This window comes from Oncorhynchus gorbuscha, linkage group LG15 (genome assembly GCF_021184085.1).
Source record: "Oncorhynchus gorbuscha isolate QuinsamMale2020 ecotype Even-year linkage group LG15, OgorEven_v1.0, whole genome shotgun sequence".
Classification (NCBI taxonomy): domain Eukaryota; kingdom Metazoa; phylum Chordata; class Actinopteri; order Salmoniformes; family Salmonidae; genus Oncorhynchus; species Oncorhynchus gorbuscha.
In genome coordinates, this window is record NC_060187.1 from 20019930 (window position 1) to 20036796 (window position 16867).

Sequence of the window (16867 nt, forward strand, 5' to 3'; positions counted from 1 at the left end):
ATTTCTTTTGATTTTCCCATTATGTCAAGCAAAGAGGCACTGAGTTTGAAGGTAGGCCTTGAAATACATCCACAGGTAAAACTCCAATTGACTCAAATGATGTCAATTAGCCTATCAGAAGCTTCTAAAGCCATGACATAATTTTCTGGAATTTGCCAAGCTGTTCAAAGGCACAATCAGCTTAGTGTATGTAAACTTCTGACCCACTGGAATTGTGATATAGTGAATTATAAGTTAAATAATATGTCTGTAAACAATTGTTGGAAAAATTACTTGTGTCATGCACAAAGTAGATGTCCTAACCGATTTGCCAAAATTATAGTTTGTTAACAAGAAATTTGTGGTTGAAAAACGAGTTTAATGACTCCAACCTAAGTGTATATAAACTTCCGATTTCAACTGTATATACTAGGCGGTGCCAGAGGAAGACTCCAGCCACCCAAGTCATAGACTGTTCTCTCTGCTACCGTACGGCAAGTGGTACCGAAGCGCCAAGTCTAGGACCAAAAGGCTCCTTACTATCCCCAATCCTTAACAACAATTGATCAAATGTCCACCCGGACTATTTACGTTGACCCCCCCCACCCCCTTTGTTTTTACATGGCTGCTACTCGCTGTTTATTATCTATGCATAGTCACTTTACAAATGACCTTGACTATTCTGTACACCCGCACATTGACTCGGTACCGGTACCCCTTGTATATAGCCTCGTTATTGTTATGATTTGATATTTTTTACTTTAGTTTATTTAGTAAATATTTGATTAACTCTATATCTTGAACTGCATTGTTGGTTAAGGGCTTGTAAGTAAGCTTTTCACAATAAGGTCTACACTGTTGGTTAAGGGCTTGTAAGTAAGCTTTTCACAATAAGGTCTACACTGTTGGTTAAGGGCTTGTAAGTAAGCTTTTCACAATAAGGTCTACACTGTTGGTTAAGGGCTTGTAAGTAAGCTTTTCACAATAAGGTCTACACTGTTGGTTAAGGGCTTGTAAGTAAGCTTTTCACAATAAGGTCTACACTGTTGGTTAAGGGCTTGTAAGTAAGCTTTTCACAATAAGGTCTACACTGTTGGTTAAGGGCTTGTAAGTAAGCTTTTCACAATAAGGTCTACACTGTTGGTTAAGGGCTTGTAAGTAAGCTTTTCACAATAAGGTCTACACTGTTGGTTAAGGGCTTGTAAGTAAGCTTTTCACAATAAGGTCTACACTGTTGGTTAAGGGCTTGTAAGTAAGCTTTTCACAATAAGGTCTACACTGTTGGTTAAGGGCTTGTAAGTAAGCTTTTCACAATAAGGTCTACACTGTTGGTTAAGGGCTTGTAAGTAAGCTTTTCACAATAAGGTCTACACTGTTGGTTAAGGGCTTGTAAGTAAGCTTTTCACAATAAGGTCTACACTTGTTGTATTCAGCACATGTGACAAATATTTGATTTGATTTCATCTCCACCAACTACCCAGTATCCCTTCACATTGTTGATTGTAGTACTGGCACTGACAGTGTACAATATAGTATATAGTTTACCTTCTTTTTTTTCACCTCTCTTATTTCTTATTTAATTTAGTTTTTTTCTATATATAATATTTTGATATTGAATAGTGCGCTGTTGGGAAGGGCTTGCAAGTTAAGCATTTCACTGTACTGGTGGGTGCATGTAACATACAACTTTTGAGGGACGTGTCAGCTGAGTTGAGAGCAGTGGGAGAGGAGTGGGCATAGGGAGGGGCGTGGGAGGGAGGGGGGTCAGCTGTGTGGAGAGCAGAGGAGGGGAGAGAAAAAGGGATGGAGAGCAGAGGAGGAGGGGAGGTAATCAACACAAGAGAAGTCTTTCTCCTGCTCAGTTAGAACAAAAGGTTCCTGACTCACAGCAGTGTGTGTGTGTGTGCGTGTGTGTGCATGCGTGTGCGCGTGTGTGTGCGTGCGTGCGTGTGTGTGTGCGTGCGTGAGATTCCCAGAAGAGTCTGTAAGCAGACACCACCTCCACAAGGGGTTATGTTTTGGGGGGAAACAGCAGTAACAACCCCCGCTATATTTTGCGAGGGATTATATACCAAGCTCTGGCAGAGGTATCTTCATTGTGAGCAGTACATTACATTAGTTTCATACAGCCTGCTACAGTATCTGTCTATTGAGGAGGAGGTTTGGGCTCTGGGTCTGATTCTGTTTGAACAAAGCGGGCTGTGCTGACTGGGCACAGACTTTCATCACATATGTACACAGAGAGAGATAGAGAGGGAGAGAGAAAGGGCTTAATGGTGAGTCAACCTGGGGTCAGTATAATTTCCTTGCTGTGTGTTTGGGCTCCAGGGGGGAGAAGCTCACTACAGGAGGTCGGAGGGGATGTTCTCCAACTCCAGGCATCAGCTAACTTCTCTCTCTCTCAATTCAAAGGGCTTTATTGGCACAGGAAATATATTACATTGCCAAAGCAAGTGATGATAAACAAAAGTGAAATAAACAATCAGAAATGATCCGTAAACATTATACTCACAAAAGTTTCAAAAGAATAGAGACATTTCAAATGTCATATTATGGCTATGTACAGTGTTGTACAAAAGGGAAAATAAATAAACATAAATATAGGTTGTATTTACAATGGTGTTTGTTCTTCACTGGTTGCCTTTTTCTTGTGGTAACAGGTCACAAATCTTGCTGCTGTGATGGCACACCTGTATTTCACCCAATAGATATGGGAATTTATTCAAATTGGATTTGTTTTCGAATTCTTTGTGGGTCTTGTAATCTGAGGGAAATATGTGTCTCTAATATGGTCATATATTTGGCAGGAGGTCAGGGAGTGCAGCTCAGTTTCCACCTAATTTTATGGGCTGTGTGCACATTGCCTGTCTTCTCTTGAGAGCCAGGTCTGCCTACAGTGGCCTTTCTCAATAGCAAGGCTATGCTCACTGAGTTTGTACATAGTCAAAGCTTTCCTTAAGTTTGCATCAGTCACAGTGGTCAGGTATTCTGCCACTGTGTACTCTCTGTTTAGGGCCAAATAGCATTCTAATTTGCTCAGTTTTTTTGTTAATTCTTTATAAGTAATTCTATTTTTGTTTTCTCATGATTTGGTTGGGTCTAATTGTGTTGCTGTCCTGGGGCTCTGTGGAGTCTGTTTGTGCTTGTGAATAGAGCCCCAGGACCAGCTTGCTTAGGGGACTCTTCTCCAGGTTCATCTCTCTGTAGGCGATGGCTTGTTATGGAAGGTTTGGGAATCGCTTCCTTTTAGGTGGTTGTAGAATTTAACAGCTCTTTTCTGGATTTTGATCATTAGTGGGTCTTGGCCTAATTCTGCTCTGCATGCATTATTTGGGGTTTTACGTTGTACACAGATTTTATCTTTGCAGAATTCTGAATGCAGAGTCTCAATTTGGTGTTTTTCCCCTTTTGTGAATTCTTGATTGGTGAGCGGACCCCAGACCTCACAACTAGGGCTGTGGTGGTCATGGAATTTCATCAGCTGGTGATTGTCAAGCAAATAACTATCGGTCTCACGATAATTGACCATTAATTTACCGCTTCCACACGTAGCCTACTGTTTTTCTTCCGTTGAAGGAGGAGAGTCGAACCAAAATGCAGCGTGGTTAGTTCGATACATCTTTAATAATGAAAACACGAACAAACAAAAACAACAAACGGACCGTGAAAACCTATACAGCCTATCTGGTGAACACTAACACAGAGACAGGAACAATCACCCACGACATACTCAAAGAATATGGCTGCCTAAATATGGTTCCCAATCAGAGACAACGATAATCACCTGACTCTGATTGAGAACCGCCTCAGGCAGCCATAGACTATGCTAGACACCCCATAAACACCCCATGACAAAAACGCACCACAATAACCCATGTCACACCCTGGCCTGACCAAATAAATGAAGACAAACATACATACTTCAACCAGGGCATGACACCTACATGCCACTGATGTAGACCTTTGGAACATCTACATTTTCAAAAGTCAAATTAATCCATGTACTATAGCCTACACCTTCACAATAAATATATTATCTATTTTAGACAGATCTAAAGAAGCATGATATGAAGAAAATGTAGTCTATTTCAAAAGAACAGAATAGCATACTCTGAGTTGTCCTTATGTTCGATCCTAAATCACAGTAGTGATTTAGTAGTGATTTATAGGGAAAATAGAGTGATGTGAGGGACAGTAGAGTGATGAGAGGGACAGTAGGGGGATTTAGAGGGACAGTAGGGGGATTTAGAGGGACAGTAGGGGGATTTAGAGGAACAGTAGAGTGATTTAGAGGGACAGTAGAGTGATGATAGTGACAGTAGAGTGATGATAGTGACAGTAGAGTGATGATAGTGACAGTAGAGTGATGTGAGGGACAGTAGAGTGATGAGAGGGACAGTAGAGATATTTAGAGGGACAGTAGAGGAATTTAGAGGGACAGTAGAGGAATTTAGAGGGACAGTAGGGGGATTTAGAGGGACAGTAGAGGGATTTAGAGGGACAGTAGGGGCATTTAGAGGGACAGTAGAGGGCATTTAGAGGGACAGTAGGGGGATTTAGAGGGACAGTAGGGGGATTTAGAGGGACAGTAGGGGGATTTAGAGGGACAGTAGAGGGATTTAGAGGAACAGTAGAGTGATGATAGTGACAGTAGAGTGATGATAGTGACAGTAGAGTGATGTGAGGGACAGTAGAGTGATGAGAGGGACAGTAGAGATATTTAGAGGGACAGTAGAGGAATTTAGAGGGACAGTAGAGGAATTTAGAGGGACAGTAGGGGCTTTTAGAGGACAGTAGAGGGATTTAGAGGGACAGTAGGGGCATTTAGAGGGACAGTAGAGTGATTTAGAGGGACAGTAGAGTGATGATAGTGACAGTAGAGTGATGATAGGGACGGTAGTGTGATGAGAGGGACGGTAGAGTGATTTAGAGGGACAGTAGAGTGGTTTAGAGGGACAGTAGAGTGGTTTAGAGGGACAGTAGAGTGGTTTAGAGGGACAGTAGAGTGATTTAGAGGGACAGTAGAGTGATGAGAGGGACAGTAGAGTGATTTAGAGGGACATCAGAGTGATTTAGAGGGACATCAGAGTGATTTAGAGGGACATCAGAGGGATGAGAGTGACAGTAGAGGGATGAGAGTGACAGTAGAGGGATGAGAGTGACAGTAGAGGGATGAGAGTGACAGTAGAGGGATGAGAGTGACAGTAGAGGGATGAGAGTGACAGTAGAGGGATGAGAGTGACAGTAGAGGGATGAGAGTGACAGTAGAGGGATGAGAGTGACAGTAGAGGGATTTAGAGGGACAGTAAAGTGATTAATAGGGACAGTAGAGTAATTTAGAAGGACAGTAGAGTGATTTAGAGTGATTTAGAGGGACAGTGGAGTGATGAGAGGGACAGTAGAGTAATTTAGATCGACAGTCGAGTGATGAGATGGACAGTAGAGTGATACAGAAGGACAGTAGAGTGATTTAGAGGGACAGTAGAGTGATTTAGAGAGACAGTAGACATATTTAGAGGGACAGTAGAGTGATTTAGAGAGACAGTAGGGTGATTTAGAGGGACAGTAGGGTGATGAGAGGGACAGTAGGGTGATTTAGAAGTAGAGTATAGTGATTTAGAGGTACAGTAGAGTGATTTAGAGGGACAGTGGAGGGATTTAGAGGGACAGTAAAGTGATTTAGAGAGACCGTAGACATATTTAGAGAAACAGTAGAGTGATTTAGAGAGACAGTAGGGTGATTTATAGTTACAGTAGAGGGATTTATAGTTACAGTAGAGGGATTTAGAGGGACAGTAAAGTGATTTATAGGGACAGTAGGGTGATTTAGAGGGACAGTAGAGTGATTTAGAGGGTGAGTAGAGTGATTTATAGTTACAGTAGAGGATTTAGAGGGACAGTAAAGTGAGTTATAGGGACAGTAGGGTAATTTAGAGGGACAGTAGGGTGATTTAGAGGGACAGTAGAGTGATTTAGAGGGAGAGTATAGTGATTTATAGTTACAGTAGAGGGATTTAGAGGGACAGTAAAGTGATTTATAGGGACAGTAGAGTGATTTAGAGGGACAGTAGAGTGATTTAGAGGGACAGTAGAGTGATTTATAGTTACAGTAGAGTGATTTATAGTTACAGTAAAGTGATTTAGAGGGACAGTAGAGTGATTTAGAGGGACAGTAGGGTGATTTATAGGGACAGTAGGGTGATTTAGAGGAACATTAGAGTGATGAGAGGGACAGTAGAGTGATTTAGAGAGACAGTAGGGTGATTTAGAGGGACAGTAGGGTGATGAGAGGGACAGTAGGGTGATGAGAGGGACAGTAGAGTGATTTAGAGGGAGAGTATAGTGATTTAGAGGGAGAGTAGAGTGATTTATAGTTACAGTAGAGGGATTTAGAGGGACAGTAAAGTGATTTATAGGGACAGTAGGGTGATTTAGAGGGACAGTAGAGTGATTTAGAGGGACAGTAGAGTGATTTAGAGGGACAGTAGGGTGATTTAGAGGGACAGTAGAGTGATTTATAGGGACAGTAGGGTGATTTAGAGGGACAGTAGAGTGATTTAGAGGGACAGTAGAGTGATTTATAGTTACAGTAGAGGGATTTAGTGGGACAGTAGAGTGATTTATAGTTACAGTAGAGGGATTTAGAGGGACAGTAAAGTGATTTATAGTTACAGTAGAGGGATTTAGAGGGACAGTAAAGTGATTTATAGGGACAGTAGGGTGTTTTAGAGGGACAGTAAAGTGATTTATAGGGACAGTAGGGTGATGTAGAGGGACAGTAAAGTGATTTATAGGGAAAGTAGGGTGTTTTAGAGGGACAGTAGGGTGATTTATAGGGACAGTAGGGTGATTTAGAGGGACAGTAACGTGATTTATAGTTACAGTAGAGGGATTTAGAGGGACAGTAAAGTGATTTTATAGTTACAGTAGAGGGATTTAGAGGGACAGTAGGGTGATTTATAGTTACAGTAGGGTGATTTATAGGGACTGTAGGGTGATTTATAGGGACTGTAGGGTGATTTATAGGGACAGTAGGGTGATTTATAGGGACAGTAGGGTGATTTAGAGGGAGGGTAAAGTGACTTATAGTTACAGTAGAGGGATTTAGAGAGACTGTAGGGTGATTTATAGTTACAGTAGAGGGATTTAGAGGGACAGTAGGGTGATTTATAGGGACAGTAGGGTGATTTATAGTTACAGTAGAGGGATTTAGAGGGACAGTAGGGTGATTTATAGTTACAGTAGAGGGATTTAGAGGGACAGTAGGGTGATTTATAGGGACAGTAGGGTGATTTATAGTTACAGTAGAGGGATTTAGAGGGACAGTAAAGTGATTTATAGTTAAAGTAGAGGGATTTAGATGGACAGTAGGGTGTTTTAGAGGGACAGTAGGGTGATTTATAGTTACAGTAGAGGGATTTAGAGGGACAGTAAAGTGATTTATAGGGACAGTAGGGTGTTTTAGTGGGACAGTAAAGTGATTTATAGGGACAGTAGGGTGATTTAGAGGGACAGTAAAGTGATTTATAGTTACAGTAAAGTGATTTATAGGGACAGTAGGGTGTTTTAGAGGGACAGTAAAGTGATTTATAGGGACAGTAGGGTGATTTAGAGGGACAGTAAAGTGATTTATAGTTACAGTAAAGTGATTTATAGGGACAGTAGGGTGTTTTAGAGGGACAGTAAAGTGATTTATAGGGACAGTAGGGTGGATTTAGAGGGACAGTAAAGTAATTTTATAGTTACAGTAGAGGGATTTAGAGGGACAGTAGGGTGATTTATAGTTACAGTAGGGTGATTTATAGGGACTGTAGGGTGATTTATAGGGACAGTAGGGTGATTTATAGGGACAGTAGGGTATTTTATAGTTACAGTAGAGGGATTTAGAGGGACAGTAGGGTGATTTATAGGGACAGTAGGGTGATTTATAGTTACAGTAGAGGGATTTAGAGGGACAGTAGGGTGATTTATAGGGACAGTGATTTATAGTTACAGTAGAGGGATTTAGAGGGACAGTAAAGTGATTTATAGTTAAAGTAGAGGGATTTAGATGGACAGTAGGGTGTTTTAGAGGGACAGTAAAGTGATTTATAGGGACAGTAGAGTGATTTAGAGGGAAAGTAGAGGGATTTAGAGGGACAGTAGGGTGATTTATAGGGACAGTAGGGTGATTTATAGTTACAGTATAGGGATTTAGAGGGACAGTAGGGTGATTTATAGTTACAGTAGGGTGATTTATAGGGACTGTAGGGTGATTTATAGGGACTGTAGGGTGATTTATAGGGACAGTAGGGTGATTTATAGGGACAGTAGGGTGATTTATAGGGACAGTAGGGTGATTTATAGGGACAGTAGGGTGATTTATAGGGACAGTAGGGTGATTTATAGGGACTGTGGGGTGATTTATAGGGACAGTAGGGTGATTTATAGTTACAGTAGAGGGATTTAGAGGGACAGTAGGGTGATTTATAGGGACTGTAGGGTGATTTATAGGGACTGTAGGGTGATTTATAGGGACTGTAGGGTGATTTATAGGGACAGTAGGGTGATTTATAGGGACAGTAGGGTGATTTATAGGGACAGTAGGGTGATTTATAGGGACAGTGGGGTGATTTATAGGGACTGTAGGGTGATTTATAGGGACAGTAGGGTGATTTATAGGGACAGTGGGGTGATTTATAGGGACAGTAGGTTGATTTATAGGGACAGTAGGGTGATTTATAGGGACTGTAGGGTGATTTAGAGGGAAAGTAGAGGGATTTAGAGGGACAGTAGGGTGATTTATAGGGACAGTAGGGTGATTTATAGTTACAGTAGAGGGATTTAGAGGGACAGTAGGGTGATTTATAGTTACAGTAGAGGGATTTAGAGGGACAGTAGGGTGATTTATAGGGACAGTAGGGTGATTTATAGTTACAGTAGAGGGATTTAGAGGGACAGTAAAGTGATTTATAGTTAAAGTAGAGGGATTTAGATGGACAGTAGGGTGTTTTAGAGGGACAGTAGGGTGATTTATAGTTACAGTAGAGGGATTTAGAGGGACAGTAAAGTGATTTATAGGGACAGTAGGGTGTTTTAGTGGGACAGTAAAGTGATTTATAGGGACAGTAGGGTGATTTAGAGGGACAGTAAAGTGATTTATAGTTACAGTAAAGTGATTTATAGGGACAGTAGGGTGTTTTAGAGGGACAGTAAAGTGATTTATAGGGACAGTAGGGTGATTTAGAGGGACAGTAAAGTGATTTATAGTTACAGTAAAGTGATTTATAGGGACAGTAGGGTGTTTTAGAGGGACAGTAAAGTGATTTATAGGGACAGTAGGGTGGATTTAGAGGGACAGTAAAGTAATTTTATAGTTACAGTAGAGGGATTTAGAGGGACAGTAGGGTGATTTATAGTTACAGTAGGGTGATTTATAGGGACTGTAGGGTGATTTATAGGGACAGTAGGGTGATTTATAGGGACAGTAGGGTATTTTATAGTTACAGTAGAGGGATTTAGAGGGACAGTAGGGTGATTTATAGGGACAGTAGGGTGATTTATAGTTACAGTAGAGGGATTTAGAGGGACAGTAGGGTGATTTATAGGGACAGTAGGGTGATTTATAGTTACAGTAGAGGGATTTAGAGGGACAGTAAAGTGATTTATAGTTAAAGTAGAGGGATTTAGATGGACAGTAGGGTGTTTTAGAGGGACAGTAAAGTGATTTATAGGGACAGTAGAGTGATTTAGAGGGAAAGTAGAGGGATTTAGAGGGACAGTAGGGTGATTTATAGGGACAGTAGGGTGATTTATAGTTACAGTATAGGGATTTAGAGGGACAGTAGGGTGATTTATAGTTACAGTAGGGTGATTTATAGGGACTGTAGGGTGATTTATAGGGACTGTAGGGTGATTTATAGGGACAGTAGGGTGATTTATAGTAGGGTGATTTATAGACAGTAGGGTGATTTATAGGGACAGTAGGGTGATTTATAGGGACAGTAGGGTGATTTATAGGGACTGTGGGGTGATTTATAGGGACAGTAGGGTGATTTATAGTTACAGTAGACTTTAGAGGGACAGTAGGGTGATTTATAGGGACTGTAGGGTGATTTATAGGGACTGTAGGGTGATTTATAGGGACAGTAGGGTGATTTATAGGGACAGTAGGGTGATTTATAGGGACAGTAGGGTGATTTATAGGGACAGTGGGGTGATTTATAGGGACTGTAGGGTGATTTATAGGGACAGTAGGGTGATTTATAGGGACAGTGGGGTGATTTATAGGGACAGTAGGTTGATTTATAGGGACAGTAGGGTGATTTATAGGGACTGTAGGGTGATTTATAGGGACAGTATGGTGATTTATAGGGACAGTAGGGTGATTTATAGGGACAGTACAGTGCTGAGTACCAGGCAGTTAGAACTTTAGGTAGGTACTAATGACCAGCAGCAGCATCAGAGCTTGGAGAAGCCTAACTACGGTGACTAAACAGTCATGTGGAATTTGACTACCTTCATGACTCGTGACCGCCGGTGTGGCGGTAATACGGTCACCGCAACAGCTCTACTGTCAACCATGAAGGGCATTGGGTTCTATAACCGATTCAAGTATATTTAGCCAGGTCCTAATTTGTATGTTTAATTTTTATGTTCCTTTTGATGGCATAGAAGACCCTTCTAGCCTTGTCTCTCAAATCGTTCACAGCTTTGTGGAAGTTACCTGTGGCGTTGATGTTTAGGCCAAGGTGTGTATCGTTTTTTTGTGTGCTCTAGGGCAACGGTGTCTAGTTGGAATTTGTGGTCCTGACCACTGGACCTTTTTTGGAACACCATTATTTTGGTCTTACTGAGATTTACTGTCAGGGCCCAGGTCTGGCAGAATCTGTGCAGACGATCTAGGTGCTGCTTTAGGCCCTCCTTGGTTGGTGACAGAAGCACCAGATCATCGGCAAACAAATGACTTCGGATTCTAGTAGCCAATTTGTTGATATACATATTGAAGAGGGTGGGGCTTAAGCTGCATCCCTGACTCACCCCACAGACAATGTGTGTTTTTTGCTAATTTTAACTGCACACTTGTTGTTTGTGTACATGGATTTCACAGTATTGTATTTTTTTCCCACAACACCACTTCCATCAATTTGTGTGTATCTCTCTCTCTTTCTTTCTTTCTTTCTTCTTTCTTTCTCTTCTTTCTTTCTTTCTCTCTCTCTTTCTTTCTCTCTCTCTTAATCTCTTTCTTTCTCTCTCTCTCTCTCTCTCTCTCTCTTAATCTCTTTTTTCTCTCTCTTTCTCTCTCTCTCTCTCTTTCTCTCTCTCTCTCTCTTTCTCTTTCTCTCTCTTTCTCTTTCTTTTTTTCTCTCTCTTTCTCTCTCTTTCTCTTTCTTTTTTTCTCTCTCTCTTTCTTTCCTTCTTTCTTTCTATGGGAAGTGGCAGTACAAGAACCCTGGTTAGTGAGCAGACAGTATACAGCCACCCTCTCCTACACACCCTTACTGGTCACCTTCAAATAGACCTTGCCATCTGGGGCAGACCATCTGGACTGTACCACAGGGTAGCCAGTAGGGGGGGTGAGACGAGAGCCCATTCAGGGAAGAAAGGGACGGTTAGTGTGAAACGCTCACTTACTGAACTGACTGAACCCTTGACAATGGCTATATTGTTGAGGTCTGACAGATAGGTTGTGTGGTGGTTCACTGATTGTTAGCTGGTGGTTAACTGGGAGTTTCTCCAGGGAATGGTCAGCCATGAAGAGGTGTTAAATTATTAATTGAATGAGATGTAGGTTTCACTGTTTAGTCTTTAAACACACATACACCAAAGACAGAGATACCAGCCAGTACCGAGTGATATAAAATTATACCCTTTTCACAATATTCTTTTCACATTTTCCTTTTCAGCACATTTCCAGCAACTATGGTGAATGCATAACCAGGCTCAGCACAGTTTGATTTGGCCCAGTTTGATTTAGTTCAGCTCAGTAGTGTAAAAAGCCCTTATTAGAAGGAATATACAAAAACCTCTTAGAATGCACTAATTGAATCTCTCTCTCTCTCTCTCTCTCTCTCTCTCTCTCTCTCTCTCTCTCTCTCTCTCTCTCTCTCTCTCTCTCTCTCTCTCTCTCTCTCTCTCTCTCTCTCTCTCTCTCTCTCTCTCTCTCTCTCTCTCTCTCTCTCTCTCTCTCTCTCTCTCTCTCTCTCTCTCTCTCTCTCTCTCTCTCTCTCTCTCTCTCTCTCTCTCTCTCTCTCTCTCTCTCTCTCTCTCTCTCTCTCTCTCTCTCTCTCTCTCTCTCTCTCTCTCTCTCATTACAGGGATTGAGTTGTGCCTGCCAGGCTGGCGTTTCTCCATGACCATGGTGGCCAGTTTCCTCATGGTGGGCGGGCAGCTGGTGATGCCCGGGGTGGCGGCTCTGTGTCGTGATTGGCCCGCCCGGGATGATTGGCAGGTCCTGCAGATTTTCATAATCTGCCCCTTCGTCCTCATGCTGCCCTACATCTGGTAAGGAGACATGCCCAAATGTCTTCCATGTCACCACTATTCTGTTGAGACATTCATCCTAGAGTTAGAGGTTGAAAATTTGAATCACCATGTAGTCCCACCCACTGAGGGGATAGCCACACCCACTTAGAGAGTGGCCCCTCCCACTGATGAAGTAGCTCAGCCCACTGAGGGAGTCCGCCATGCTGTGGGGTTAGAGGTTAAAGACTTGGTCATCAGGACCAGGCTTCGGCTTGTACAGTACATTACACACTGCATGCTCTGCTCAGATCTTTAGACAATACTCTCTTTCTCTCACTTCCCTTCTGTCATTCTTTCTCTCTTTGTCATGTTTACTTCTCTCTCTCTCCCTTCCTTCATTTCTTTCTCTCTCTCCTCTACTCATTCCCTCACAACTTATTATCTTTCTCTCCCTCCCATCTCCCCTACCCTCTCTCTGGCTCTTTGACTCCCCCCCCCCCCCTTCTCTCTGCAGGATCTTCCCTGAGTCCCTGCGTTGGCTCCTGGCCACCCAGCACTACCACCGCTCTAAAGCTATGATGCTCTGCATCGCCAGGAAGAACCAGGTCGACATGATAACCGAGCACAGTGGCGTTCTAACAGGTGAAGGAGATGGAGAGACAGGGAGGGGAGCGGTAGAGAGACAAGGAGTAAAAGGAGAGGTAGTGAGACAGGGAGGGGAGAGGTAGAGAGACAGGGAGGGGAGAGGAGAGGTAGAGAGACAGGGAGTAAAAGGAGAGGTAGAGAGACAGGGAGGGGAGCGGTAGAGAGACAAGGAGTAAAAGGAGAGGTAGAGAGACAGGGAGGGGAGAGGTAGAGAGGCAGGGAGGGGAGCGGTAGAGAGACAAGGAGTAAAAGGAGAGGTAGAGAGACAGGGAGGGGAGAGGTAGAGAGACAGGGAGGGGAGAGGTAGAGAGACAGGGAGGGGAGCGGTAGAGAGACAAGGAGTAAAAGGAGAGGTAGAGAGACAGAGAGTAAAAGGAGAGGTAGAGAGACAGAGTAAAAGGAGAGGTAGAGAGACAGAGTAAAAGGAGAGGTAGAGAGACAGAGTAAAAGGAGAGGTAGAGAGACAGAGAGGGGAGAGGTAGAGAGACAGAGAGGGGAGAGGTAGAGAGACAGAGAGTAAAAGGAGAGGTAGAGAGACGGAGAGTAAAAGGAGAGGTAGAGAGACAGAGAGTAAAAGGAGAGATCGAGAGGGGAGAGGTAGAGACAGAGTAAAAGGAGAGATAGAGAGGGGAGAGGTAGAGACAGAGTAAAAGGAGAGATAGAGAGGGGAGAGGTAGAGACAGAGTAAAAGGAGAGACAGAGAGGGGAGAGGTAGAGACAGAGTAAAAGGAGAGATAGAGAGGGGAAAGGTAGAGACAGAGTAAAAGGAGAGACAGAGAGGGGAGAGGTAGAGACAGAGTAAAAGGAGAGATAGAGAGGGGAAAGGTAGAGACAGAGTAAAAGGAGAGACAGAGAGGGGAGAGGTAGAGACAGAGTAAAAGGAGAGATAGAGAGGGGAAAGGTAGAGACAGAGTAAAAGGAGAGATAGAGAGGTAGAGACAGAGTAAAAGGAGAGATAGAGAGGTAGAGACAGAGTAAAAGGAGAGATAGAGAGGGGAGAGGTAGAGACAGAGTAAAAGGAGAGATAGAGAGGGGAGAGGTAGAGACAGAGTAAAAGGAGAGATGGAGAGGGGAGAGGTAGAGACAGAGTAAAAGGAGAGATGGAGAGGGGAGGTAGAGACAGAGTAAAAGGAGAGATGGAGAGGGGAGAGGTAGAGACAGAGTAAAAGGAGAGATGGAGAGGGAGAGGTAGAGACAGAGTAAAAGGAGAGATGGAGAGGGAAAGGTAGAGACAGAGTAAAAGGAGAGATGGAGAGGGGAGAGGTAGAGACAGAGTAAAAGGAGAGATGGAGAGGGGAGAGGTAGAGACAGAGTAAAAGGAGAGACGGAGAGGTAGAGACAGAGTAAAAGGAGAGACAGAGAGGTAGAGACAGAGTAAAATGAGAGATAGAGAGGGGAAAGGTAGAGACAGAGTAAAAGGAGAGATGGAGAGGGGAGAGGTAGAGACAGAGTAAAAGGAGAGATGGAGAGGGGAGAGGTAGAGACAGAGTAAAAGGAGAGGGGAGAGGTAGAGACAGAGTAAAAGGAGAGATAGAGAGGGGAGAGGTAGAGACAGAGTAAAAGGAGAGATGGAGAGGGGAGAGGTAGAGACAGATTAAAAGGAGAGATGGAGAGGGAGAGGTAGAGACAGAGTAAAAGGAGAGATGGAGAGGGGAGAGGTAGAGAGACAGAGTAAAAGGAGAGATGGAGAGGGGAGAGGTAGAGACAGAGTAAAAGGAGAGACGGAGAGGGGAGAGGTAGAGACAGAGTAAAAGGAGAGATAGAGAGGGGAGAGGTAGAGACAGAGTAAAAGGAGAGATAGAGAGGGGAGAGGTAGAGACAGAGTAAAAGGAGAGATAGAGAGGGGAAAGGTAGAGACAGAGTAAAAGGAGAGATAGAGAGGGGAGAGGTAGAGACAGAGTAAAAGGAGAGACGGAGAGGGGAGAGGTAGAGACAGAGTAAAAGGAGAGACAGAGAGGGGAGAGGTAGAGACAGAGTAAAAGGAGAGACAGAGAGGTAGAGACAGAGTAAAAGGAGAGAGAGAGGGGAGAGGTAGAGACAGAGTAAAAGGAGAGACAGAGAGGTAGAGACAGAGTAAAAGGAGAGAGAGAGGGGAGAGGTAGACAGAGTAAAAGGAGAGATAGAGAGGGGAAAGGTAGAGACAGAGTAAAAGGAGAGATAGAGAGGGGAGAGGTAGACAGAGTAAAAGGAGAGATAGAGAGGGGAGAGGTAGACAGAGTAAAAGGAGAGATAGAGAGGGGAGAGGTAGACAGAGTAAAAGGAGAGATAGAGAGGTAGAGACAGAGTAAAAGGAGAGATAGAGAGGTAGAGACAGAGTAAAAGGAGAGATCGAGAGGTAGAGACAGAGTAAAAGGAGAGATAGAGAGGTAGAGACAGAGTAAAAGGAGAGATGGAGAGGGGAAAGGTAGAGACAGAGTAAAAGGAGAGATAGAGAGGTAGAGACAGAGTAAAAGGAGAGATAGAGAGGTAGAGACAGAGTAAAAGGAGAGATAGAGAGGTAGAGACAGAGTAAAAGGAGAGAGAGCGGGGAGAGGTAGACAGAGTAAAAGGTGAGACAGAGAGGGGAGAGGTAGAGACAGAGTAAAAGGAGAGATGGAGAGGGGAGAGGTAGAGACAGAGTAAAAGGAGAGAGAGAGGTAGAGACAGAGTAAAAGGAGAGAGAGAGGTAGAGACAGAGTAAAAGGAGAGATGGAGAGGGGAAAGGTAGAGACAGAGTAAAAGGAGAGATAGAGAGGTAGAGACAGAGTAAAAGGAGAGATAGAGAGGTAGAGACAGAGTAAAAGGAGAGATGGAGAGGGGAGAGGTAGAGACAGAGTAAAAGGAGAGAGAGAGGTAGAGACAGAGTAAAAGGAGAGAGAGAGGTAGAGACAGAGTAAAAGGAGAGATGGAGAGGGGAAAGGTAGAGACAGAGTAAAAGGAGAGATAGAGAGGTAGAGACAGAGTAAAAGGAGAGATAGAGAGGTAGAGACAGAGTAAAAGGAGAGATGGAGAGGGGAGAGGTAGAGACAGAGTAAAAGGAGAGATAGAGAGGTAGAGACAGAGTAAAAGGAGAGATAGAGAGGTAGAGACAGAGTAAAAGGAGAGACAGAGAGGGGAGAGGTAGAGACAGAGTAAAAGGAGAGATAGAGAGGTAGAGACAGAGTAAAAGGAGAGATAGAGAGGTAGAGACAGAGTAAAAGGAGAGATAGAGAGAGAGGTAAAAGAGACAGAGTAAAGGTAGAGACAGAGAGGAGAGAGAGAGTAGAGACAGAGTAAAAGGAGAGACAGAGAGAGAGGTAGAGACAGAGTAAAAGGAAAAGGAGGTAGAGACAGAGAAAAGGAGAGATAGAGAGTAAAGGTAGACAGAGTAAAAGGAGAGAGAGAGGGGAGACAGAGGAGAGATAGAGAGGGAAGGAGAGACAGAGTAAAAGGAGAGATAGAGAGGGAAAGGTAGAGACAGAGTAAAAGGAGAGATAGAGAGGGGAAAGGTAGAGACAGAGTAAAAGGAGAGATAGAGAGGGGAAAGGTAGAGAGAGTAAAAGGAGAGATAGAGGTAGAGACAGAGTAAAAGGAGAGATAGAGAGGGGAAAGGTAGAGACAGAGTAAAAGGAGAGATAGAGAGGTAGAGACAGAGTAACAGAGTAGAGACAGAGTAAAAGGAGAGATAGACAGGGGAAAGGTAGAGACAGAGTAAAAGGAGAGATAGAGAGGTAGAGACAGAGTAAAAGGAGAGATAGAGAGGGGAAAGGTAGAGACAGAGTAAAAGGAGAGATAGAGAGGTAGAGACAGAGTAAAAGGAGAGATAGAGAGGTAGAGAGAG

General features: G+C 43.4%; 1 protein-coding gene across 1 annotated transcript in view; it reads left to right on the forward strand.

Moving 5' to 3' along the window:
• The window catches only part of LOC123996718 (solute carrier family 22 member 23-like), a 53365-nt gene that overhangs the window by 23132 nt on the left and 13366 nt on the right, over nt 1-16867 (forward strand). Inside the window, exons 4-5 of the mRNA XM_046300350.1 lie at nt 12276-12462; nt 12938-13065. Coding sequence (XP_046156306.1) covers nt 12276-12462; nt 12938-13065 — 315 coding nt within the window. The remainder of the gene's footprint in view (nt 1-12275; nt 12463-12937; nt 13066-16867) is intronic.